Source organism: Falco biarmicus, chromosome Z, assembly GCF_023638135.1.
Source record: "Falco biarmicus isolate bFalBia1 chromosome Z, bFalBia1.pri, whole genome shotgun sequence".
Lineage (NCBI taxonomy): Eukaryota > Metazoa > Chordata > Aves > Falconiformes > Falconidae > Falco > Falco biarmicus.
This window is the reverse complement of record NC_079311.1, coordinates 16,981,354-17,007,035: the sequence shown is the minus strand read 5'-3', so window position 1 is coordinate 17,007,035 and position 25,682 is coordinate 16,981,354. Positions and strand designations below refer to the sequence as shown.

General features: G+C 45.1%; 1 protein-coding gene and 1 long non-coding RNA gene across 3 annotated transcripts; one reads left to right on the top strand and one right to left on the bottom strand.

Moving 5' to 3' along the window:
- Positions 1-499: 499 nt before the first annotated feature.
- On the bottom strand, positions 500-9,245 carry LOC130143038 (uncharacterized). Its single transcript, XR_008819617.1, has 3 exons — positions 9,107-9,245; positions 1,698-1,834; positions 500-1,029 (listed from the first exon to the last, which is right to left on the bottom strand). It is a non-coding gene; the product is annotated as an uncharacterized LOC130143038 (long non-coding RNA).
- A 3,179-nt stretch (positions 9,246-12,424) lies between these two features.
- Positions 12,425-25,020, top strand: SMU1 (SMU1 DNA replication regulator and spliceosomal factor). Of its 2 annotated transcripts, none has more exons than XM_056325279.1 (12): positions 12,425-12,565; positions 12,886-13,096; positions 13,204-13,356; positions 13,889-13,999; positions 14,903-15,031; positions 16,063-16,182; positions 16,300-16,416; positions 16,616-16,743; positions 20,897-21,023; positions 22,231-22,398; positions 22,687-22,839; positions 23,491-25,020. In XM_056325279.1, the coding sequence occupies exons 1-12, from the start codon at positions 12,444-12,446 to the stop codon at positions 23,587-23,589; spliced, it is 1,638 nt and encodes a 545-aa protein (XP_056181254.1). In that variant the 5' UTR covers positions 12,425-12,443; the 3' UTR covers positions 23,590-25,020. The 2 variants fall into 2 exon arrangements, with proteins under 2 accessions (XP_056181254.1, XP_056181255.1); XM_056325280.1 differs by having other exon boundaries at positions 12,433-12,561.
- The last annotated feature ends 662 nt before the right edge of the window (positions 25,021-25,682 follow it).

The window sequence follows — 25,682 nt, the reverse complement described above, 5'->3', positions numbered from 1 at the left end:
AAAACAAATGCCCGTCTGTGTTCACATTTAAACACAGAAATGTTCTTCAGACCTGGTGTTAATAAAGGTTACCGATTAGTGTTTGGGGGAACAAGAGAAAAACTGAAGAGGAGAAAAGGAGAGGCGGTTCTTGAAAAAGCAAATCTTTCTGTAATAAAAATGCCTGGATAGCTCTTGAGTCTTCTTGGATCCAAGTCCAGAGAGGAGACAGATGTTGCTGATGCTCTGCTGTATTAGCTGTTGGACCAAAATTTGTGCCTGGACCTGATGAAACCGAAATCCTTCCCTTATATCTTCTCCAAAGTATTCCATCTATGGTAATGTGAATGCACTAGACAAATGAGTTCAAAGAAGAAAAATCCTCCCCATTCTGACATGTCTGGACTAGGAATAATTACCTACAGGAAAAACTTCAGACCAAGGTCCTTATTCTAAGACAAAGTACCGTATCTTCCATCCCCCCACTGGGGCTGCTTGTAAGTGAGAGCAAACACAGAAGTCAGAACAAAGGGAGAAATTTAATTACTTTGTTTGGGGAATTTTGGTTGGGAAAATAAAAAAGAAAGGAGTTCCTTTGCTAGCAGAGGCTAGGGCTTCTTTTGTGAGCAGCTTCCATGTGGTTGTTGGTTGCACATGAGTAAGTGATTATCCTGTTTCAAGTAACGTCCAGGAAACTCTGAAAAAGCACCAGACATAATGACATTGCAATGTCTTAACAAATCAAATTTCTAACCCCTGCTGTCAGAGTTACAGTATTGCTGGGACTACAATACAGAGTAAGGGCAGAGCTATAAAGATCCTCCTTTAGGGGAAATAAGTAACTTCTGCTAATATTTAACTATGTGGGCTGCTGTTGCACCAACAGCTCAGGGTGGAGACTGCTCCAGCATTTCAGCAACCCCTGTTCCACCAACGTGAGATGGTACGATAGTCAGAAATCCACCCAGCAGAAACCACAGTGATATCGGCAAAAGCAGCACTGGAAACATGGTGTGGCTGAGGATCCCAGGGCTCCAGAGAAAACAATGCCTAGCAGAAGGGAAACAAAAGAACAAGCTGAAGACCAGCAGACAATGCCAAAACCCCTCCCATTTTGTCTCAGAAAGGAATAGGCTGTGTCACAAGACTCATTCTCGCCCTTGCCTTTGCAGCATGCCAGGTGTGATGGCCCCAGGAGGAAGCGGAAGGGACAGTGTTGCTGGCACCCTGCACCCCAGCGTGGCTCTCAGGGCTGCCCCATCCAGGCAACAAGTTATTTAGGCCATGTCAGCAAGCTGTATAGTGTTCACTACAGTGCCTAACACACAGCAAAACATCTTACTTGCTGTCTTCTGGCAGCATGTCTGCCCCCTTTGGTGTCCCTGCCAAAACACTTGGGTTTCTGCTGGTCTGAGAATCTGTGACCTCAGCAGGTCCACAGAGGCTTGCAATCTTTCTTGCACTCACCCATTTCTCCTTACTATAATGCGTCATCTTGAAGTGCTTTTACATAGCAACACGAGAGCCTCCAGCACTACTCCACTGGGCTGGCCATGGTCCTCCTCATACAGCCCAGTAAGCAGTTTGCATTATTCACAGTAAGAATTACTTTTGGCCCATGTTCAAGCTCATGTTCACAGTTACTTCTGAGTCCTATTAAGCAGCTCCACCAGTCACTTCCCAGCTTGGACTGATGCTCAGGGTTATCCTTCCCTCACCTTTGTGCAGCAGGCACCACTGGCACTTGCTGGGTTTTGTGAGCATTCTGGTGATCCAGTCCTCCCATTTAGAGACATCCCTCTAGACTGGGGCTCTGCCTTTCACCATGTCACCCTCATAATAATTACATCCAGTACTGTAAAAAGAAAAAAGGATATTAGTTTACATGGAGATACATGTGTCTGTATTGATATAGTGAAAAAACATAAAACTGCTGCAGACAGAAACTGCATAGGTAACAGAAACATTAACACCTGAGAAAGAGGGGAGGGCTGAGCCACTTCGAGAAGGGACAGTTAGTACTGATGTATATAAGCTCAACAGAAATGTAAATAAGGAGCCTTCTGACCAGGACATGTTAACTGCTAGAAGAAAACGAAGATAAAATAATTGTAGTAGTAGTAGATCAGTGACTTCCTACTCAAATGGTCCCCACCCCAAAAAGTGTGGATTCCCCTGCCCGAGATGATTAAAACCAGCCCAGTGGGCATGTATTAGCTTGACATGTTTAGAGGGGGCAATAAGGAAGGACTCATGGTTAGCTAGCAGATGTTTTAAGATTACAGAAACTAAATAACAAAGACTGCTAATGTATGCAAGAACTTCAGGTAACTGCCCAAGAAGGTGAAAAGTACATCTTGAAGAGGCGGCAGAGGGACAAGATTCTGAAGTTTTGGAAACCTTATGTATATGCATGACTTTGTATAATAAATACCCAGCTGCTTGTTGAAACGGTGTGCAAGTGAGGAGGAGCGATCCCCCCTTGCACCCGGCGCCGCAATAAACATACCTGCTTTATAACTCTCCTCGAGTTGTAGAGTTCGATTCTGCAAGTCAGTATATATATACACATACATAAACATGCAAAATTCTTGTTTTCTAAAACTTAATCTTTTGTCTGCAGATATGTGTTGTTGCACTTCTGTTTTTTAATATTCCCTGGCAAAGGAAGACTTTTATTAAAAGAAATAAAAATAGAATTATTAAATCTACAAAAGACAAGAACAACAGGAGCCGGAGTTTTCTTCAGGGTCTTGCCTGTAGGCCCCTTGTGACACAATAATTTCCCTGACTAGTCAAATGTTGAGTAGCAGGGTTTGTCCCAAGACATAATGCTGTTGGCAATTTATGTAAGCAACTGAAAGGCAATGAGGTTAATTATTTGTGAAATGGTTACCATAATAATTTTTGTAACGTTTGCTATCATGCACCCTGAAGCCAGCCTGTATCTGAGCAATGTCATCACTGGATGCACGCTAGGTGGTTGGTTGTTTTTTTTTCTAGTTTGTTTTCATTTTTACCCCACAAAGGTGTCCACAGAATTTCTCCAGATGAGGGATGGTTGCTTATCTGGGTCTTTTTGTTGCACTCATAAAGGCTCCAGTAAAAGCAAAGCAAACTGATGCCTGAAGCTGAAATGTGCCTTGAAAGAAGTCATACGCCTGTCACAGGGAAGCACAGCCAGCATAGGTTATTTGTTGTAACGTTTTTCTTGATTTAGGCATGTAAATGAGAGCACAGCACTGCCCTCGGAGAACAGTCAAGCATCTCAGTTGTGGAGAGGCCTTCTCTGATTCCTGGGGCACAGTTTTGGAGCGTGGGGTGCTCTGTCATAGTGGAGCTTACAAGAGGAACATTAGGGTGGAGATGGTCCAAGCCCAGTTTTCCACACTCCCCATGGCCCTGTGGGGCAGGGCGGGAAGACAGGCTCCCTTTCACACATGTACCACTGCAGAGGTACAAACCTCTTCATTAAATGCCAGTAACAATTCTCTAGGAGCATCTTTGGATACTCTGCCAAGTCCATGGCATCTGTGTGTTAGACTAGCGCCAGGACCTGGCCAACAAGTCCAAAAGACCCAAGATGGTGAAGGGTCTGACGCTGGGTGGCAACCTGCCCTTTTGGTATAAGCCTGGAGAAAGCTCTTCTGGGGCAGCAGTTAAAGGAAAAAAGCTCTGCACAGAAGAAGGTTGTCACCACAACAGTGCTCGAGCTACAGCAAATTTGTTTTCAACACATTCTTGTTTAGAGGAATGAGAACAAAAGCGAGGCAAACCTGCAAGAACAGCAGAATCATGGGAAAATTTATGTTGGGAGGGACCTCTGGAGGTGCCCAGCTCAAAACCCCTGCCAGCAAGGACAGCTTCAAGGCCTTGCACAGCCATGCTGGGAAATCACAAAGGTCTCCGATAGGTCTCCTTTCCTCATACTGTGATCACCAGACCCACAATCAGCACTCATTGCATGGTGTGCCTCTGCAGATACCCTCAGCACAGGCAAATACTGCGGGTGTGTTTATTGCCACTGTTACGAGCACAGGAATCCACCACTTGAGCCACCACAATTTGGATACAGGGTGAAGGTCTCCATCTTTGGGGGGCATCCTAGATATGGCTGCACAAAGCCACAGCTGTCCTGACCTTGTGCTGTGGAGAGACCTGCTGCACGCTGGGGCTGGAGACCTTCAGAGGGCCCTGTTGGCTCCTGTGCTGCTAGGTCCTGTGCAGCCCTGCATGTAGTCCTGGGCTCAGCCCTGTCCCCCAGCCATTCTGTGCACAGACCGGTAAGAGCACAAGGTGGTGTGCACACACCGCCTGAAACACAGCGGGAGCTGCCCCGGGGTGCTCTCCTCTACTACCCTAGGGCCATCTCCAGCCCTTGCCACCCATGAGCAGAGCTGCTTCAGCACACTCAGCCCTGGACTGAATGTGGGGTATGAACTGGAGACCCCAGAGTGTCCACCACCAGCACTGCTGGGGGTCCAAAACCAGTCAGGTGAGGCAAGTTAGTCATAACCTGCAGTGACTGAAGGTGCTTTAGTAAATTACTCAAGCGCAAAACATGGTCTGTACTACATAATTGCAATGAAATCACTAAGCCATGCCTATAGCTTCTCACATTGCAACAAATAAAAGGAAACCCTGATTAGGTGCAAATACCTGCTAAACTGTCTTTGTTACAAGACATGGGTGCAAGCTGACCCACCCTGGCAGCTGTGGTGTTCCTGTCTTGGCTTAGAGGGTATTTTGCAGGCAAAGCCAACTCACGAGTTTCCCTTTTTCTGAATGTCCAGTAGCTCTCTTTTCTCTCTTCGCCAGGAGGAGCTGGGCTTCCCCTCACTCAACTTGGCGTCCCGGCTATAAAAACAGGAAGGGGGGGGGGGGGGGGGGGGGGGGATAGGGGGGGGTTCCTAGCAAGTATTTCCAAGACTCTCAAACTTTGCTTCAGCCCCTGTGAGCTGTGTGCTTCTCAGTGACAGGGACAGGATACTTGGGCATCTTATCCACCCACTCTGCTGCATGCTGGTATTACAGATATTAATTAACCCCTCCCCAAACAACTCAAACACAGTTTTAATGGGAAAATTCTGCTTATCTCCAAAGTGTGCCTTGTCCACGCTGTAGTTTGTTATGGTCAGGCTACACGCAGAGCAGCTCCCACAGTGCCATCCCCCCTGCACAAGCCCAGCAGCAGTACTGGCTGCTGGAGTGCTCTGTCGCAGTGGCAATCCCTCCTGTTAGCCCAGCGCTCCCTTGCCAGCTGGGGGAAAAGCCTGGCAGGTTTTCCCCCTGCCCAGGCTCCCACAGACGGGTGGGAGGAGTTGTGGCAGTCCTGCACCCACTTAACCTGGTAGAAAGCACCCTCCTCCAGCAGGATGCTGCCTCATTCAAAGGGACAGCAGCTGGTGCCCTGCACTGCATGCCCAAGGGACGTCCAGAGGCAGAGACACGCCAAACGAAGGGCAGGCAGCTCGGACATTTTGAGGCACTGAAACTGCTTTTGTTCAGTGTGTTAGGGAGGAACGGCCTGAAGAGAGAGCTCTTGCTCAGGCTGCTGGTGCCTGAAATCCCCGCCACCTGGTTGCTTTCCTGCCATACCGCACAGGAAAGTACAGTGGCGAGCATGTAACATCAAATCCCAGCCCTCCGAGTCCACAACCTGGGCACAGATGAGCCTCGCCACACTGTCTGAGGGTTTGTTTTGCTCCAGAGCCAAGCCTCAGTCACAGGCAAAGGTGTTTCACACTGGTGACAGAGAAATGAGACTACTGCTCAGCAGAAAGCAGACAGTGTCTTGCTGGTGCTGACGATTCCCTGGCAGGGATTGGGAGACTAGGGCTAGCCCTGAAGAAAGGCTGCCACCTGCCAAGCCATAAGCATCATTCCCTGACCCTTCCTTACTCCTGCTGCTCATGTTATCACATCTCACCTCATTTGTAAAAGCATCCAAGAGCCCAGCCCAAGATTGCCACTTGGAAATACAACACAGCCTGCAAGTTAAATATACTCATTCCTATTCAACGTCACCAGGAAGTGTCGTTATTCATGATTAGTCTCCAATTACAGAGAAATTCTTCTCACAGTTCTCCCCTGCCTGCAGTCCTTGAAAGGCAAATGCCTTGAATCAATTTTTACCTGTGAATAACAGCCCTTTCAGCCTAATTTCACTTTAACCTTGAAGCAGTTTTGACATGAGTCACACATTAAAATCATTCCAACAGGCTGCACAAGGTACCAGTTTCAAAAATAAATCCATAATGTGGTCTCCCCCTCCAAGATAATACAGCCTAAGTACCCCATGCCATGTTTTGCTTTCAGGAGGCTGCCTCTGCTCTGTATGCACCCAAATAAATGCCAGGCTGTCCTCATAACACAATTTGTTTAGGACTTCAACAGCCATGCAGGTGAGAAGCATAGTGGGCACCTCCATGAAAACTGTGCAGCTCTGCCTTTGGCTCTGTTGGTTTGATGCACCCTTGTGCCCTGCATGATTGCATAGTTGCATGTGTGGCTTCTGCAGACACTCTGTGCTAATTGCATGCCGAAACACTATAGGGCTGGAACCCAAAAGCTGGCCTTGGTGGGAACTCCAGCAATGCCTGGCTATCTGCAAGTTGTGTTGGATCTCCCCTTGCTCCTCAGCTACTGCCCCTCACTGCACATGGCAGAAAATTGCCCTGCACAAGCCAGTGCTAGCATTACCTTTCCTGGCCTCCTCCTTCCAGCATGCTCCTTCCCTAACCAGCCTTAGGTCAGCCATACTTCGTAGCCTGAGGAAGGTGCCAGTGCTTCCAAGATGCCCAAGCCAGAAGTCAGAGGGCTGAGATGAAGCTGGTAGGCAGTCTGTTAATAGACCTTTCACATGTGACTGCAGACCCCTTTGGATCCCAGGCACACAGGGGGAGCACCAGGCAAGCAGACACTCCCCACCACTAGCTGTTCACCTAAAACAGAGCTCAGGCCCCGCTGTGGCCAGATTTGGTCCTCATCCCTGCAGCAGTGGGCTAGGCTTGTTCTGAAAGAAGCTCAGGGACTACAGGTGGCCTGACACTGAATGTAGGTGCAGAAAATCTCCAACCACACTTAGGCCATCCTTTTACCTCTCAAAAGGTAGAGTGGCTCCAGCTCTAACCATACTCTGTGCAAGTCACCTCTTGCAGCAAGGCCACCTTCCAGGGAAAGAGCAGTTCCCATGACTCACCCTGGACACCCAGCCAAGAGAGGAGGAAGCCCCAGGCAGCTCTCAGGGTGCTTGCTGACCCATTGCACACACATCTGGTGGAAATTTCAACCCATCCCAAGAAAAGTTGAGAAAAAGCCCGTAGCTAATATCAACTGTGGGAGCATTCACTATGTTTTAGGAGGAAGGCCTGCTACCTGCTGTGATCTCAACAGTCTGGAGGAATGGGCCAGAAGCAACCTCATGAAGTTCAACACAGGAGAGGTGATCCATCCTTCCTCACCACTTAGCGCCACTGAACACTCATCTACGCACTATATCCAGTTCAGGGCTACGTAGTACAAGGAAGACACCGACAAACGAGACAGTCCAGCAGTGACCATGAAAGTGATGGTGAGGCTGCAGCACAGGCTGTATGAAGAGAAGCTGAGGGAACTAGGCTTCCCCAGCCTGGAGAAGAGACAGCTGAGGGGTCCTCAAAGGAGTCATCCACTGCCTGAATGGTGGTTATGGAAAAAAACGAGCCAGACTCTTCTCAGAAGTAGAGAAGAACAGGACATGGGGCAACAGGTACATGCTGCAGGATGAGATATTCCAGCTGGGCATGAGAAAATTCCTTCACATGAGGGTGGTGGTGCATCTCACAGACCAGATCCCTGTCCTTGGAGGTGCACAGAACTGAACATAACAAGGCCCAGCACTGCCTGACCTAGCTTTGGACCAGGGAGTTAGACTACAGACCTCCAGAAATGCCTTCCTAACAAGACCTCCTGGTGATTCTGCATTACAGCGGGACAGAGGTAATATGGCTGGCTTTCCTTTACGGTTTTTCAGCTACTCACTACTCTGAAACATTCCTAGTGGCCAGGACAGATCTGAGACTGATCCAACAGATCTGTGCCTCTCCCTCACCATGCCTGGGCTGTTTTCTTCCTTGTGAAATTAGGGAGGGAGGATGTTTCTCCATGTGTTTCTTCATGATCTGGCAAAGCCTGAAACCTGTGTGTCCTAGCAGGTTTGCCTGGAAGAAAGGTCTGAAAATGCAGGGCTGAGCAGTCACTGCTGTACTGCATGATGCTGTGTACTTCCAGCCAGCCCAGGAAATGACACAGCCGCTGCAACTCAGACCTCCTAACACGGTTTTGGAGATCTTTTGTGCGACCTCTTCAAGGAGTATTTCTGCCTGTGGATCTACAGTTTTACTGATGCAGAGCAGTGACTGAGCAGCCAGAGGAATGAGACAAGAGAGGAAAATGACTGCAGGCATGTATTAAAGTATTCAGCTTGTCCAGCTGAAAGAGATTTCTGCCAAACAGTTTTATAAGGAATGAGGCATTTTACAGGAAAAGCAGGGCCTCTCCTCTCATTTCCTTTCCCCTCTTCTCCATGAACTTCAAAGAAAAGAGGGGTCAAAACAGAGGCCAGGCAACTGGAACTGAGCTCCTGAGCCCTAGAGCCTAATTAGTCAAAGATACATTTCATTGGATATCTCAGAGACAGGCCTAAATTACCAATCCTCCCTGCCGTGCTGCCGAGGGTTGGATAAAGCCAGAATGTGGTCTGCTGTTCACAGGGCCCCAGCAGCACCAGGGCTTTTGAGGGGGGTCTTGGCCTCACTGGTGGCAAGGCTCTCCTAGCCCTCCTGGTCTTCTGTGGCCAGAGCTAAAACCCCCTTTCCAGGGCAGGGACTGTCCCCACCTCCTTGGTGCCTTTGCCCCAAGGCTGCTGGTGAAGGATTTGTGCCAACTAAAACCTCCCAGTGCCGCGTGGCTCTTGCCCCTAACTGCATCAGCTAAGGCTACCAAAGAGCCTTCAGCCATTTGCAACTGCCCTTGCAGCAGTTCTAGGCTGAGTTAAACCCCTCTCCTGCCTCCCCTCAGTCAGGTGAGCCGAGCCCAGCTCCTGCAAGGTCTGCCTCCAGGCTACATCCCCCGTGCCCCTTCTCACCTTGGAGCTGTTTGCTGGCCTCCTTCCAGCTTATTCACATCCCTCCCTTGACCGGCATCTCCTTGCCTGGCCCAGCATGCAGCCTGGCCTCACCAGCAATGAGAAACAAAGCCTGGTTTTGCACAAGTCTCTGGAACCACATGCCTATGTAAAGTCACACGTCTCCCTGCAAGATGTGGGTATTGGGGTGTTTTTTTTTTTCTTTTTCAGGAACCTAAAAAAGTATTCTCAAGAACAGAGACAGACATGACACAGCCTGTTTCCGCTATGCAGCCTTTCTTAAGATGCTGGCCTCTGAGGGGTGCATCTTATTTTGAAACTACAGAACATGCACTTCGACGGAAGGACTAATTTCCGGCCTTGTGGTCTAAAAGCTGAGAAAAGCAAAACTAGAGCTGAGTCCGCAGCTCATGAGCAGAGAAAGGACATCAACACCATAAGCTTATGTGGCCTCCTTGTGCCGCAGCTCAGCTCTGGAGTGTAGGAAACTATGTCTTGCAGCTTGTGAGGCAGCAGACAAGTCACATATGAAGCCAGACAGCTGTCTGGCAGAAAAAGTGAGGTCCTCAATGGTGTACAGCTACCTTAAGCTGCGGGCTGTGATTCTGCACCCCGGCCAGCGCCTGGATCCAGCAGCTCCCCAGCAGCTGCAGATGGGTGACTTGGTCAGTGTAAGGCATGGCTCACTCCTGGCTTGGTGCTCAAGCTGTTCTCCCAGCAAAGAAGGAAGAGAGCAGGAAAGATGCAGGAGGGTAGTGCAGAAAACCGACTACTTCTGAATCAGGAGGGATCTAGAAATTATTTTGTTTAAATTTCTGCCAGGAAAAAAGGTAAACTTCTTCCCTTAAAATTTTTAATTCCAAGGCACTTGCTCAGCTCACTTAAAGAGCAAGTCTGGGACTGACAAGTAGTGGGTTCAGCTCTTTTTTATGGCAGTTATCTGTGCTGCCTATCTGCAGCAAGAGTGTTTACCTCCCTTTGCATCCATTTCCCAGTGGAGCCAAAATATAAAATGGAAACACTTCCTTCTGTAATGTAATGCTCTGCCAGAGTTGGCATCCTGCAGGTGTTGGATGGAAGGACCTCTGGAGGTCTTCAGATGCAGGTCTACTGCCAGCACCAGATCATGCTGGCCACAGCTGTGTCTACTCACAAAGCCAAAGTCTGCTTCTTATGTGCTTGCGCAGCACGTAGTGCGTTGGGACTATTTTCTCGGATGAAGTTCATGGAGAGCTCTGACTCACCGCACAAGGAAGTTTAGCTGGAGTGTCCGTCTCCCTGTGCAGCTATCAGGGAAGGAAGGTCCGATGGGGTATACAGCACCAACATCTGTCCAGTCTGTTAGCATGTTCCTGTGCCAGTTTCACCTTTCAGAAAAAAGCCACCCTGACGACTGTTATGGTTCAGGACCAGGCAGCCTGCCTATTTGGATTTTCCTGCTAGAAAAGCAGGCAGGAGGGCACCAACTGCATTTATTGACCTATTGAGCCAGATTCCTGCATGCTGCCAGCACAAAAATAGCAGCCCTCTCTGGATTTTATGTCTTTGCTTTGTTACAGTCTGGATCACACTTGTTTTCAAAACAACCTTCAACAGACATAAATACACCTGTCATCGGAAACAAATACGCCTGGAATGATTAACTGATACTTCCCGGCAGTAACCCCCATACCTCTGTAATAGCACTTAAAAAAATGAGCAGGGATCACAGAGGGGAAACAACAGCATGCAAGACATTAGCTATGTGCCTCACTCACTATTTTTTCAACTTTACACTAGTGGATTACTTTCTTAAGCACTCTGGGGACAGAGACAGCAAAGAACAGCTTTTGTTGGCAAAGGCAGGCAGTTTCTCACACATGGTTCTATTTTCCATGGCTCATCCAGCAAATTGTATGCTAAGCCTAAAAAAACAGCAAGGAACAAGTCCATCCAAGGGGGGGCTGAGTAGAGCAGATTTCACATCCCTGTGTGCTGGCAGTCTAGCAATGGTGTTGGGAACTTGACTAGGAGCTGGTGGGAAGCGTCCCATGCCAGGGAGACATGAGCAGCAAGATCCTCAGTGCTGCCCAGGGAGTGAAGAGCCCCGTTCCCGGCCAGGCCACCTAGGCCTACACGCAGCCAGGAGAGACACAGTCAGCATTATTAATCTTCCAGCATGAACTGAAACGTCAAGACTTTTGGTCTCGGCCAGAGTCCAGGCAGCACAGATGAACTGCCACAGCTACCCTTTGTGTGTTTAAAGGACAGCTGTCTCACGTCCCCCCTCACCACTGGAGGGCTCTGCCTGCTTCGTATTTTTCCAATTCTTAGTCCGTAATTAAGGCAGTCAAGACATCTATTAATTCCCTTACCAATGAAATATTACTTTATGCAGTGTCATTCTTTCACACACAACGACACTGTTGAAATACAGGGCTCACAATAGCTTAAGGCTTGCAAACAGAAGGTAAGATCCCTGGTTTGCATCTGCAAACCTGCTCGTGCAAAGCAGGCCAGGGAACTGTTCCACATCCATGCCGGGCCAGACCAGCAGTCCAACCTGTCTGTGCCACTGCAGGGAATCTCCTGAGATCCCGATGAGTGAAGGACAGTAGGTGGACTGCAGCTTTGTGGGAAGGCAGCTGGAAAACTCTTGAGGTCTGTATTCAGACTGTGAAATGCTCAAACGAGGGTTACGCTGGAGGCACAGACCATATTTCTAAGACACTAGAAGCTCTTCATAGACTGAAAAGCCAGCTTGCAGAGTCACTATGCAGGTTAACATACATTAGTGTGCTTGCCTTGACGTTACACTTACTGAGGTGGCTGCCCTGTTTCAAGTGCGGCTATTTTGAAGGACACAACATCCCCTCACTCCCTTTAGTTCCCATAACTAACACCCTCTCCTGAGAGAATACTGGTCCCAATCTTTTTGATGCTTTCTCCCTCAAGCGTTCTCTCAGCCTTCCTGGCCAGGCCAGCACTGTATTTGGTCATCAGTAATTCTCCTTCCATAAAGACTGTGTGAGGCTTGTGCTACGTCACGGGCCGTAAGACCAGCACCCGCTCCAGCCCACCCGCCTAACGGGCACAGGCAGGCTGCCGGGCCTCCAGCACTGCCGAGGCCGCGCTCCCCGCGCCCGCCGCTCCGGGGGCACCAGCTCGGCCCCGGTGGCTCCGGCCGCCCCCCAGCCTGCCCCGGCCCCCCAGGCCGAGCCCCAGGCCGCAGCGCCCCCCCGCGGTGAGGGCCCGCCACGGCCGCGGCGCCCCAGTGCGCACGCGCGCCACCCGCTCCCGCCCCGCGGCCCGCCACGTTCCGTACGCCTGGGCCGGGAGGGCGGGGCGGCCCCGAGCCATGTGGCGTGGACCGGAAGCGGAAGCGCGCAAGGTCGGAAGTCGTATTAGAGGAGGCGGCGGGTTCTCCCTGAGCGGTAGCGGCGGATCAAGATGTCGATCGAAATCGAGTCCTCCGAGTGTGTATGGCGGCGCCGGGGAGGGGTGCCGGCCCTGGCCCCGGCCCCGGTGTCGGTCCTGGTGGCGGGGTGGTGGCGGGAGAGGACGGGGAGGCCAGGCCGCCGCGGGGGCCGCTGCGGGGGCCGCTGCGGGGCGGTGCCGCCGTGGGGAAATGTCTGTCCCTGAGGTGTTCTGGGGATTGGGGGCCGTCGCGGGGTTGGCGGGAGGGCCCGCTTCTCCACGGCTGGGCGCCTGGGCGGGAGGAGGCTGCGGCAGCCGTGGAGGAGGACGGGGAGCGGTAACCGGTGGGGCTGGTGCCGTGACTGCCTGCGGTTCCCCTGCAGTGTGATCCGGCTAATCATGCAGTATCTGAAAGAGAACAGCCTCCACCGAGCCCTCGCTACCCTTCAGGAGGAAACCACTGTATCCCTCAACACTGTGGACAGTATTGAGAGCTTTGTGGCTGACATCAACAGTGGGCATTGGGACACAGTGCTGCAGGCCATACAGTCGCTGAAGCTGCCCGACAAGACTCTTATTGATCTCTACGAGCAAGTGAGTGAGGGCAGGCTGTGTATGGACTTTTCTGATCTGGCTGGAAGCTCCCGTCTGGGGTTTTCCACTTACCCTTGGCTAATGCAGATGCTTATCTCTTGATGCAGGTTGTGCTGGAGTTGATTGAGCTCCGGGAACTAGGTGCTGCCAGGTCTCTCCTGAGACAAACAGATCCCATGATCATGCTAAAACAAACACAGCCAGAGCGGTACATCCACCTCGAAAACCTTCTGGCCAGATCTTACTTTGATCCTCGTGAGGTATGTTACGCTCTTGCTAGAGACTTTGCAATGCCGCCTTGCATGGCCCCGAGCATTGGTCCAGGTTGCTAATGGCTTGTGGCATCTTTTCTTTTCCATACTGGGAGTGAGACTGCAGCTTCCCAGTTTGATGATTTTACAGGCTTTATGAAGGGTTTGGCAAATGATGTGTAACACTTGATGACAAGGCAGCAGAGTAGTGGTTTTGAAGTATACTTCAGGTGGAAATTTGGGGATTTATACGTGTATCCTGCCACAGGATCTGTGCCTTGCTTTTCCTGTCTTGTATGTGGAACAAAATGTGCGTTTTGTAAATTAAATTGCTGTTGTGTAATAACAAGGCGTTATTTCTGGTTAGGTCATTTTTAGTGAAAGCATATCCCAAATGTTTCAAGCGTTCATGTTTAAAGAGAAGGGCAATTTTGAAGGCCTGATAAAACATTGATCTGGAAGGGGCTTCAGTTCAGAGCAAAGAATGTTTTAATGGAAAATAGTTTAGAAGAATCACTTAATAAAAATAATTTCTCTCTAGGCATACCCAGATGGAAGTAGCAAAGAGAAGCGGAGAGCTGCTATTGCACAAGCTTTAGCGGGAGAAGTCAGCGTGGTACCTCCATCTCGTCTTATGGCGTTGTTGGGACAGGTAATCATTGAAAAATGTTTTAGTAGCTATGTCAGTTTCTGTAGATCTTCGCTGTGTGAAACTGATTATGATGTAGTTCATTCTCATGGTCTATAAAAGTAAAGATTAGGTATTGCACATTTACATGTGATATAGTTAAAAACTGTATTTTCTCCATGTGGCATGGACTTAGCCATTGCAGGAAAAGTCAGCACTCCAGCAGTAGATTTTTTCCCATAGAATAAATACTTGGTGCATAGAGAAGGTTATTTTCAAAATACCTGCTAATATACACTGTTTCCATTGTTGTACTTACAACATCTTTGGTTCTGAAAGTGTAGTCATTGATACTTTCTGCAGACAGTGTTTCCTGTATTTTGCTGGTTTATGGTTTACATCTTACTTTTAAAGCTTTTAAGTACGCCAAGTAAATACTCTTGGCGTAACAGGTATGTCCTGTGACTGAAGACAGCTCTCTGATGAAGGGGTTGTATAACATTCCGTCTTTTGATTGAAGTTCACTTATGCCTTCCAAGAAAGCTTAGATGTCATTTTTAGTTTTAATGTATACAGTTCTAAGCAAATAGACAGTAGGTCAGCTAGTTTAAATCAACACGCAACTGAACCCACACTATGTATGTGCTGTATACTGCATACTGAAGGTAGAATGAGTAGGGTGGGCCTGAGTCATTCTCACTTTCAGAAAACATTTGGGGATAATGTTTTATTCTGTTTATGGTGATGAGTTAGGAAGAGTAATCTGCTAAGTCTTGTTTCAAGTAACTGCAGTCTATTTGTCTCAAACTGTACAGTTAGTAAGGGTACAAGAAACTGTTGCTGTATTGTGTTAATTAGAAGCAAGTTTTGATGAGGAGGATGTATGTTAACTGATACCTAATGATAAGGCTTTCAACTCCTCAAAAGGCACTGAAATGGCAGCAGCATCAGGGCCTGCTTCCTCCTGGTATGACGATTGACTTGTTCAGAGGCAAAGCAGCTGTGAAAGATGTGGAAGAAGAAAAGTTCCCCACACAGCTGAGCAGACATATTAAGGTGATGTTGTGTTTGCTTTTGTGTATTGCTGCAGCTTCTGCAGCTTGTTCCTTCCTGTGCTTTATGTTGGGAGAGAAGAGTAAACCTTCTGAATCCTGTTCTCTTTTTTTATAAATAATTTCCCTCTCTTTCCTGGCCTCCAAAACCGCTTAAGTTTTGATCATGAACTACTGCATACCAGGTCTACTACTGTGATCAGTATCTCCTTTTAAAGGATTTTCTTGTACATCTTTCAAAAGAGAAAGAAAACTGTGCTGTAGTGACATAGTTGTCCTGCAGAACTCACAATTTGCAATAGGCAGTTTCCTTCTGCGAAAGCTTTTCAACTTCACCAAGCAGTTCTGTAGAGTGAGAAGTGTTAGTTAGTTCACTGGCTCTACCAGTTCCCACAATGAACAGAAGATAATGTTTTTCAGAAGTCGTAATTAGAACTTGTGAAATCAGTTTGTTGCGTTCAGTAGCAGCTTTGTAAAAATGCTTTATTAGAAAATATTTTGTCTAGCAGCACTGATCTTTGGATTTTTTAGTTGATTAGTGAAAACTTTTCTATACTTAGTTGTCATGGTCACTTGTATTTAAAAAAATTTAAATAAAAAATTATATATAAAAATAGCAGATATTGTCTGTGAAAATTTTAGTGGAGAAACATCATTCCAAGTGAAGCAACTTGTACTACTTCAGAATTTTCTGATGTCTGCTAGGTGTATATGTTGGATGCTGGAAAAGAGTTTGTTAACATACACAACTCACTGCAAAATACAACAGTCCCAACTGTTTCTGTAAGCATGGAATGTTTGATGTAATTTGCACAGATATTATCAGATCAAAAAGAGTGGGGTTTTCTTGTTGTTTTTGGAGTGCTAGTATGTAGGTATTGACAGGTATTTTTATATCTTAACATTAAATTTGTGAATGCAGATCTCTAGAAAGTACTGTATTTTTGCCACCAGAATGAGACTACAGTTTTGTTTTAATGAGTTGCTGCTTTAAAATTGCTTATTAGGCTTATTTTATGTTCTTCTATAAAACAGTTTGGGCAGAAGTCGCATGTGGAATGCGCTCGCTTTTCCCCAGATGGACAGTATTTGGTTACTGGCTCTGTTGATGGTTTCATTGAAGTATGGAACTTCACTACTGGAAAGATTAGGAAGGTAAGTTGCATCTAATTTCACACAGATAGCTCATTGGCTGCAGCATCTGGTTTTATTCCTTGAGATTATTTGTTTGCATTTCTCATTTTGACTGGTGGATCTTTTGCTTTCATTTAGGATCTGAAGTACCAGGCACAAGATAATTTTATGATGATGGATGATGCAGTGCTGTGCATGTGCTTCAGCAGAGATACAGAAATGCTGGCAACTGGAGCACAAGACGGCAAGATCAAGGTACCGATCTTCTTGTACATTATGTTGCTAAAGGTGTTGACCAGAGTCACTTGTGATTGCAATAACGTTGCAATTCCATATAAAAATAAATTAAATTTAGCATGGCTCAGAAACAGATACATATTATCTCTGTTTTTTAAGACTCTGTGATCTCATAACAAAGTAACCACCTCTGTTTCATTCGCTGTTTCCTCTCCAGGTGTGGAAAATCCAGAGCGGTCAGTGTCTGAGAAGATTTGAACGAGCACACAGTAAAGGTGTTACATGCCTCAGTTTCTCTAAAGACAGCAGCCAAATCCTTAGTGCTTCTTTTGATCAGACAATCAGGTAAATAAACTGGGAATGTGAGCTACAGTGTAGGAGAAAACAAAGTTTTCATATTAAGCAGTTAAAGTTTTGAGTACAGGTTCATTTGATGTTGGATTCAATCTTTTTGCGTTGAGTTTTAATCCTAATAGGGGAGCGTGACTGCTGAGGGTTGGAAAGGAACAGTTTGAAAGTTTGGCCTTTTCACCTTGCTTAACTTGCATTATGCCAGGGCTAGAGGCCAAGTTCTTCTTCTGCTTTATTGTCATTTATGCTGATCTTGCACATTTTCTTTATGGGAGACTCCTAGCTTAACAGTAATCTCAATCTTCGAATAACATTTTTTATAATAAGCTTAGGGTAGAAAAGATCTGAGATAACAGTTTGATGTAAATTTTTTTTAAACAGGCTGATCATACTGACTAGCTTTAATAGATGACATGGTAGTTGGTTCCATCCAGTTTATTTTCCTTGTGAAGCACTATCGTGCGCTGCTCTTGTACTATCTGAAGAAATCTTCTGAGAGCAGCTTTAAGTATTTTGGTGTGTCTTCTCTCTTTCCTCCTGATAGTTGCTGAAGAGCACAAAATTTCCCAAAGTTCCCAAAGTGCACTTGAGAAGTTCCTACAAGGGACCTCCAGGAGCTGAGATTCTGAATGTATATAAGGAAAAACAACGTTTTTTCCCCTTGAGAAAGAAACAGTGCTTGGACAATGCTGAGAGAGTTGGGTCAGGCAGGGGGTGAATCTCAACCCTTGAAGACTTTCTTAGACCACGAGTGACTTGGAAGTTGATGCTGCTTTGAGGAGAGCGGTGGAACAGAGATCTTCTGAGGTCTCTTCCAGCCTATGTTATTCTGTGGTTCTCTGACATGTACCGCTGTTCTTGGAATCTGTTAGAGAAAAATCATGTGTCCAGATGGTTTATACATTTACGCTGGCGAAAGAAAAAAATTTTCAGTGATGAAAAACAGCCATAGAAATAGGATCATTTTTCTCTTCAGTCCCTAAAGGTAATTCCAGTTTCTCCACGCTGTCTCTGCGTTCTGCCTTTGGGCATGGGAATTCTTTCCCTTTTTCATGTGAATCATCCCTTGCTCTGTAGCACCAGCACCATGTCGGGCTATGAGCTGTGGGGTTTTTTTTAAACCAATATGTAGTTCAATTTCCCAGTGTCTGTGGCATTCCTTTTGGGCAGTGAAACTGTTCAGGATGATGAAGACCCACAAGCTGAGATCTTGGCAACCCAGGAAGGGGAGTTGAGTCCTTCTACAGGCTTTGAGTTGCTTTGGAGCACAGTCCAGTTACCCTACCAACTTGCTGAACTACAGTTTTTAGCTCAGTTACAGTGGTTGGATAGGAGGTCTGTCTGTGGAAAATCCAAGGAAGTACATCCATCTTAATGTGGATGGGCTAAACTGAACAAACTTCGCATTACCCGACACTTCCCATGTGCTAAGACTTACATGCGTACAGTTGCTGCAGCTTTTCTGGTGTGCAGATCATCTGTTGAGCAACAGCATGATAAAGCAATGGATTGCTGTGGGAGTATGAAGGTGGTTAGGCTTGCATCTGTGCTTTGAGAAAGCTCAAGTGTCTGGGCAACCTGTGTAAGGCAGACTAAACATAAATTATAAAGTATTTTAGAATGTACCTCTAGGGTGTTGTGACGGAGGGAAGACACAGTCACTCAATATGAGTGAGCAGCAGACTTCGTTTATTGTACCTTACAGTCACCTTTTATGCCTTCTTATAATTAGCTCATACATATTACAAAAGTTAAGCTCATTATTGGTTAGTTGCCTAAATACCAAGCCCGCCCCTTGTTTCTCTTCTGTAGTTTTCTGTTCCCACCTGCAACATTCTTTTCCCACCAAAATCTTCCTGTTACTGTGTAACAAGGACAGCCAAAGACAGTGTATTTTGCTTTACTTCAGATAAGCTGAGAGCGATGTGCATTTTTGTCCAGCCAGCTGGACTATGTCTATGTGACCCTTTTCAGCTAGCCAGTTATCCACACTAGGGGTCTTTAGTCTAGTAATCTTTACAAAGCACAACCAACCTTTTGGCTAGGGCAGCTTGCTCACAACCTTGTCCAGATGAGCTCTCAACTTCTCTGGGTGAAGACTGCACTGCTGCTCTTGGCACCTGTCCTAAGCCTGTGCAAGCCTCTTGGAGAAAATCCTGTTTGGATTTGGAAAGACATTTTGGTTTTGTGTTTTTTTTTACTTTACAACCTGTGCCCTTTGCCTCAAGTCCTTTAGCTGTGTACCTCTGAGAAGAATCTGATTCCACTTACTCTGTAAAAGCTAGCTAGGTGATGATGTTAACCCAAGAGTTAGAAGTTTTTCAGGTATTTAGTAAAGATTGAGATAGCCTCTTTTTTATTATTTTTTTTTTTAAATTAAGGATCATTGCAGGGTGAATAAAAGCAAGAATGAAAGTTCATTGTAACTTTCAATACTGGTTAATAGTGACAAAAATACTCAAATTCCATTCTAGTCTAAGCTACCAGATGAGTGGCAACCTTGTCAAACCCTTGTTCCTGCAGTTCTTAGCATCTGGAAAGCATTGCTTAACATTTGCGTAGTGCAGTAATGATGCTGCACCTATCTGGTGTCTTGTTAACTGAGTGGAATTTGCTTAGTGCTGGGCAGGTTTGGTTTCAGACAAAGCTCTTCTGTTGCTATGCAGACACATTGGTGCAGTTGAAAGCAGCTTAGATCAGTTCTGACTAGTTTAGTTGGTTTTCTTCTTTGGCGTTACTCTAACTTAATAATAACTTGTTTTGTTTAACTTTTTTGTCTACAAGGAAGACAGCAGTTAGATGCTCCTGAACTTTCACTTTTCTGGGGTGAACACACCTGGTCCTTTCAGCCTCTCCTTCTGCATCATGTGGTCCAGCCCTCTGGCCATCTGTGTCCAAAACTAGACACAGCCCTCTAGAAGGGGCTACACCTCTGCCAAGTAGGGAAGAACCTTGATCTGCAGACTGTGCCTCTACTAATGCATCTGGTGTGTGGCTGGGTTTCTGCAATGCCACAGCACACTGCTGGCTTTCACTTCATTCTCCCCAGGGCCTGCCATGTTCTTTACTGCAGATCTCTGCAGCTGGTCAGCCCCCAGATGATTCTGATGCCTGAGATGGTTCTGCAATCTGTTCTCAATATCATGAGGTTTCTCTCAGTCCATCAGTCCAGTCCATCAAGGTTTCCAGCTTTCTAATCTGTCTTTTCAAAACTTGAGTTGCAGTATATGGGACTTACATTGGGAATCAGTTTGATCCACTGCTTGATAACTGTATGCTTTATGTTTAATTGAATGTAATATGTTTAATAGCTCTAGGCTCTTGCCTGTACTGTAGACCTCAGTGGTGCTGCTTTAGATGATAAAGAAGAAATGTGTGGATCTGTAGGCAGCTGCACAGTTGAATAGGCATTACAAAACATCTTAATGAGAAATGTTAATCTGTTTAAATTATGTTATATATGAACTATAGCATAAGCATTTTAATTGAAATTATGTAAGGTTGGATGTTGAATCAAGGACAGCAAGCTTCAAATGGAATAAGGAATTTCATTCTCAAGGCTGCAGACATGCTTGAAAACCCTATTTCGGTAGCCAGTAGATACTACAGTTTAAGGCTGATACAGATTAGCAGTATAATTTCCTTTTAGATGACTGAGCAAGCTCTTTGTAGAATTGCACAGTAAGAGGCAATGGCAGCAGCTTGTAAAAGAGAAAAAAATCTGGCTGAGTGTAAGAGAATTTTTCTTAAGTCATCTGGACAAGGCCTTAGTTAAGGCCCTGAGCCAGCTGACCTCAAAGTTTAAGAGTCTGTTGGACCAGAGACTTTCAAACTTAAATCTGTAATTTTTGGTTTTTTTCAGCTTCATAGTTTCCCCTTTCGTAGTCCTATCTTTTAATATATACAGTGTGTACTACATACAGGTACTTGAGGCTGAGGATTAATGGTATTTCCTTAAGCTTTTCAGAGTAACACATAATGCCTTTGATGGAAGGGGCTTGTGATAAAGACTTACAGCTTGTGGTTTTTTTAGCATTTTATTTTGTTGCCTGTCAAAGAGTATCACAGATTTAAAATACGGTGAAGCCAGGGGGTGTTTCAGACTACCTCGGTTGCTTACTCGTTTGTGACCTCTGTTGTGTGACAGGATTCATGGTTTAAAATCTGGGAAGACTTTAAAGGAATTCCGTGGACATTCTTCATTTGTTAATGAAGCTACTTTTACTCAGGATGGCCACTACATTATCAGTGCATCCTCTGATGGCACAGTGAAGGTAAGATAGCATTTACCCTTTGTAAATAACACATTCAGACTCATTCAATGTCTTTCTGCTTGTGAACTTTGCTGTAGATTGGTGTAAAGGAGAACTGATTAAGTTTCATATTTTGCTTACAGACTGCTGCAGAGCCTGTTTCTGCTGTATTGATGAAAGGAGAGCATCAGTGCAGTACTTACCTGCCTGCTCCTGCTTTATTCTAGAAACAGAATTGACTGTGACACCTCTTGTTCTAGAGTGTGGGAATTCCCTTGTCTGAAGCAATGGCTTTTCTTGCTTATGGTGTATGGCACCTGTCTGTTTACTGGTGCATAGGAGTGCCTCACCATGTAAATTGGGTAATACAGCATTAATGATACTGGTTGTAGAAGTGATAGGTTTGGCTTCTAGTCTTGGCAAAGAGTGGAATTACTCCATGTATAGTAGTTAAGAGGAATAAATCGTTGTATACAGGGCATTTCTGAGTACTAATAAATAAATTAATATAGAGACAGCTACATGAAGCAGGGGATCGATACAGGGCATTGATGCAGTGCATGGGGAGTGGGTAAACAGATCTGGTTTATATACGTGGCCTAGGAGAGAGTGATAGATTTTGCTCATATTAAATGGGGCGTTACTTCAAACTTGCACTCTTTGCTAGACTGCCCCAGTCATAGGGATAGCATAAGAATGTGGTATATTTCTATTGTACTAGTACATAAACAGCAAAAGTATTCCACAGAAGGTGAGTTACATTTAATTTTAAATATTAATCGGGCAGTTCCATTTGCTGTTTCTAACAGCTAGAACAGCCTAGTGTTAAGCCTGAAGCAGCTGTGAGCTAGAATGTCTCTCCCACTAATACCAGTGAGGCTTGCTTTTTCAGCAATTTTTCTTTTTTGGTGTCTGTCTTGTGTAAGGCAAATAGCATGTTGCAGAGGCTGCACATATATTCATAGATGCCAGCTAAAACCAGAAAGCCAGTCTGGACTCACCCCTCAGGGAATATGCTTAATGAAAGGGAGCCAGGCTGAATTTGGATAATGGAAATTCACTTTCAGTTCAATTATAGTGAAATTGTTCATGGTGTCCACATGTGAAAACAGATGTGATAAGTAATTTTTCCCTTCAGGAGCCTTAAAAAATCTGAATCCTGTTACTCTGAATCAGCTAATTTTTGTTTGATTTTTTTAAAGCTAATTGGTTTTATTTTTCATACTAGGTTTGGAATGTGAAGACAACAGAGTGCTCAAACACCTTCAAATCTCTTGGCAGTACTGCTGGGACAGACATTACAGTGAACAGTGTCATTCTGCTGCCTAAAAACCCAGAACACTTCGTTGTGTGCAACAGATCGAATACAGTTGTCATTATGAATATGCAAGGACAAGTATGTGATCTTACTGGTGTCCTTTCAAGTCTCTTTCTGTCATTTTAAGAGTTCCAAAAATGTAGTTAATAACATACCATTGGGTTAAACCTAATTTTTCCAGTTTACTTGCATGACAAACTATCATAAACCCAGGTTATAGAACAGCTTGATTGCAGAAAGCAATTGCAGCTATGGAGAGATGCTGTGTTCTAAACATAGTTAGTACTGCCTAAATATTTGCCCTGATCATAGTAATGATGTACTGCAGTTTAATCATGCCAAATATTTTGGGGGGTATCTTTACAGATTGTAAGAAGTTTTAGCTCTGGTAAGAGAGAAGGTGGTGACTTCGTCTGCTGTGCACTTTCACCTCGTGGTGAATGGATCTACTGTGTTGGTGAAGACTTCGTGCTCTATTGCTTTAGCACGGTGACTGGCAAGCTGGAGAGAACTCTGACTGTAAGTTCTTGGCTTTAAAACTCTGCAAAAGCTAAACACAAGGATGGTCTAATTGTTATTTACAGAGTCCATAAGGATAAGTCTCGTACCAAGGATTTTCACCTCTAGCAGCCATGATTGGTAATGAATGCATTCCAGAACACTTGGCTGTAGCATGTCTCTAGGTTTTTTTAGAACCATTTAAATTTTAAAAGTTATGAAGATGTTAACCTGCCATGCCAAGAGTGAATTGGTTCAAACTTACTTGAAATAGAGCATGTCTTGACCTGGGCTCCACCTGATGTAGAATCTGACCAATTTAAATCAGATTTAAAGCTGTCAAGCTTAAATTTGCCTTGGATTAAACTAAGGAGGAATAGCAGCTTGAATGTCCACATTTAATGGGGAATACTTAGATCTCATGGATTTCAGTGGATGTCAACCTTCACTGAACCTTCCCTTGCCTAGCAAAAAGCAACTGCTACATCACAAAAATTGTTTGCAACTGGAACTTAACATTGTGTGTGTGGGTACCTTCCTCTGCTTTTGCTGTATACACAAAGCATGCTGAACCTCAGTCCACCTTTCCCCGGGTTCTTGTTTGAAGAGGATATTTGGCTTGAATCTGCTAAAAGAAGAATCTCCTGATGCATCTTTCTGCTTATTCACTAGGTTCATGAAAAAGATGTCATTGGCATTGCTCATCACCCCCACCAGAACCTGATTGCCACTTACAGTGAAGATGGCCTCCTCAAGCTCTGGAAGCCATAGCTTGATTTTACAAGGACTGAAGAAATGTGCCTGTTAGTTGCAGGTTATTGGTGTTTGTGCTTTAACAAGGTCTGAATGCACAGAGTGTGATATTTGCTCCATTTTCTGTTCAGGTTTCCAGAGAATGAAATTTTTACTACTTGATCTAAGGTTAGGTAGATTTATGCTTAAATATAGCATCAGTTAAATAGTTGTATTTTTTCCAGAGTTGCTGAAGCAACTTCAGTGACAGTTTTTTAACTGTCTCCTGAAATCTGTTCTCTTCCAACAGTAGTGTTTATAAAAGTTGAACAAGCTGGGAACTATACGCACTTACAAGTGGTTGCTGACTTCCTAGAATACAGTAAAATGCTTTTTTTGAGTGAATTAGCTGAAATGGGAAAGCTTTCTCTTTTCCATTGCTGAAACAAAATCAGAGTTTTCCTGGAATGCAGATGAGGCTTTTCTGTCCTCAGCTTGAAGGTAGAGTGTTTTCTAGTCCTGTTGGTTTTGCTGTGTTCAGATTTCACTGTAATTATTCCGGTATTTTATGTATGTATTAATATACATACATAATACATGTCACATAGCTTCCTCAGAATGAAACTATTCTTCCCCATCTCCTAGTACTTCCTGCTGTAAACCTGCCTAACATGGCAGTGAGATGTAGGGTGGTTTTTTGGGAGGCAGGTTGTTTGTTTAATTCCTAGGTTTTTTACTTCCTTAGATATGGCAATAAAGTTGTTTTTTAGGTAGCAAAGGGGGATTATTTTTTAGGTAGCAAAGAGGGATTATTTTTTAGGTAGCAAAGAGGGATTATTTTTCCTGCCTGAAAAGACACAGGTGTTTCAGAAACATTTGACAGTAATACATCTGACAAGCTCCACTGGCAGGTAGTTAGTACTTTTGATACAGGAGAAGATCTTGACAATTTTTTTTTTAATATTATTCACATTGCTTTCGGATTACACAGAACTACTAATCCTCAATGTAAACTGTATCTTACGTTGTTCTTTAGAAGAAGAGTAGTTGTAGCAAATAGAACTGTCAGAATCCTGAATGTTTAAAGATTGAAATAAATTCTGCAGCTTAAAACTGAGAAAATCTGTCATTTCTTATGCTTTTTATTCAAGAGTTTGAGTTCCTTGCATCAAGTACTCAAAACAAAAACGCAAAATGTGCTATTACTTACAAACAGGCAATGGTAAAACTTAACTCTTGGGCTGCAGCTGTGATTTGTAAAATAGTTAGCAGGTGGCATAAAAGTACAATGGTAATCGTAAAAATGTTATTTTTTTTTTAAATGTGTTGATCTTTTATAATGTAATCTAGGAAGACATGTTATCTCTGGAGAATCGGCCAGGTATTACACCACTGACCTGTATGTAGGACTTGAACAAGGCAACATCTAGTGCTGTAACTAATCATATTAAAGAGAACGTTATTCACCTGTGGGCCTTGCTTTATTCTTGAATTATTTTGCTTGAAGCTGTTGAGTTCTGTCATACATGGAGGAGTGCAGAACGCTTTGCTGGGGGGAGCGCCATGTAGTGAAAGTCTCATGGGTCAGTCAGTTCATGCTCCTGTTTCTGAACTGAGGATCAATGAGTTTCAGCCTTGCTTGGGCAGAATCCAGCTCCCTGTCTGTGTATTTTGCAGAATGTATGTGAAAGAGCTACTGCTATTGCAGCATAAAATGAGTGCCCTTAGGTTTTTGCAGTTACGCAAGTGGTGGATGTAAAGTCCTTTTTTTAATGTTAGTGGAACAGGTGCGTCTGTAGATGCGGGATATAGTCTTGCTCTGATATCACTACCTGCTTGCCGTCTGCAAGGGAAAATCAAACCCTCCCTTGAGTCCTAGACATAGACTGACCAACTGAAAACTGAAGACTTGATCTTAAAATGAAAAGATCCTTTGTGAATGTCTTTGTAAAGCAGCCAAATTCTCATGAGGTCTGAGGAGCCTAGGCATCTCCATGGGTGCCTGCCAGCCCCTATGAATCCATGATTCTGCATGTTGCTGAGGATTTTGAACCATGACCTCGGGTGAGGGGACCTGCCTCTGATTTATTTGCAGCTTGGTAACACCAGTGTTCAGTCTGTGATAAGAAGAG

Bases quoted from the DNA above. Each gene is read 5' to 3' on its own strand.
- SMU1 (XM_056325279.1), top strand. From the start codon at position 12,444: ATGTGGCGTGGACCGGAAGCGGAAGCGCGCAAGGTCGGAAGTCGTATT. The intron at 13,097-13,203 runs GTGAGTGAGGGC...CTCTTGATGCAG, and splicing joins TTATTGATCTCTACGAGCAA to GTTGTGCTGGAGTTGATTGA. The intron at 15,032-16,062 runs GTGATGTTGTGT...TCTATAAAACAG, and splicing joins AGCTGAGCAGACATATTAAG to TTTGGGCAGAAGTCGCATGT.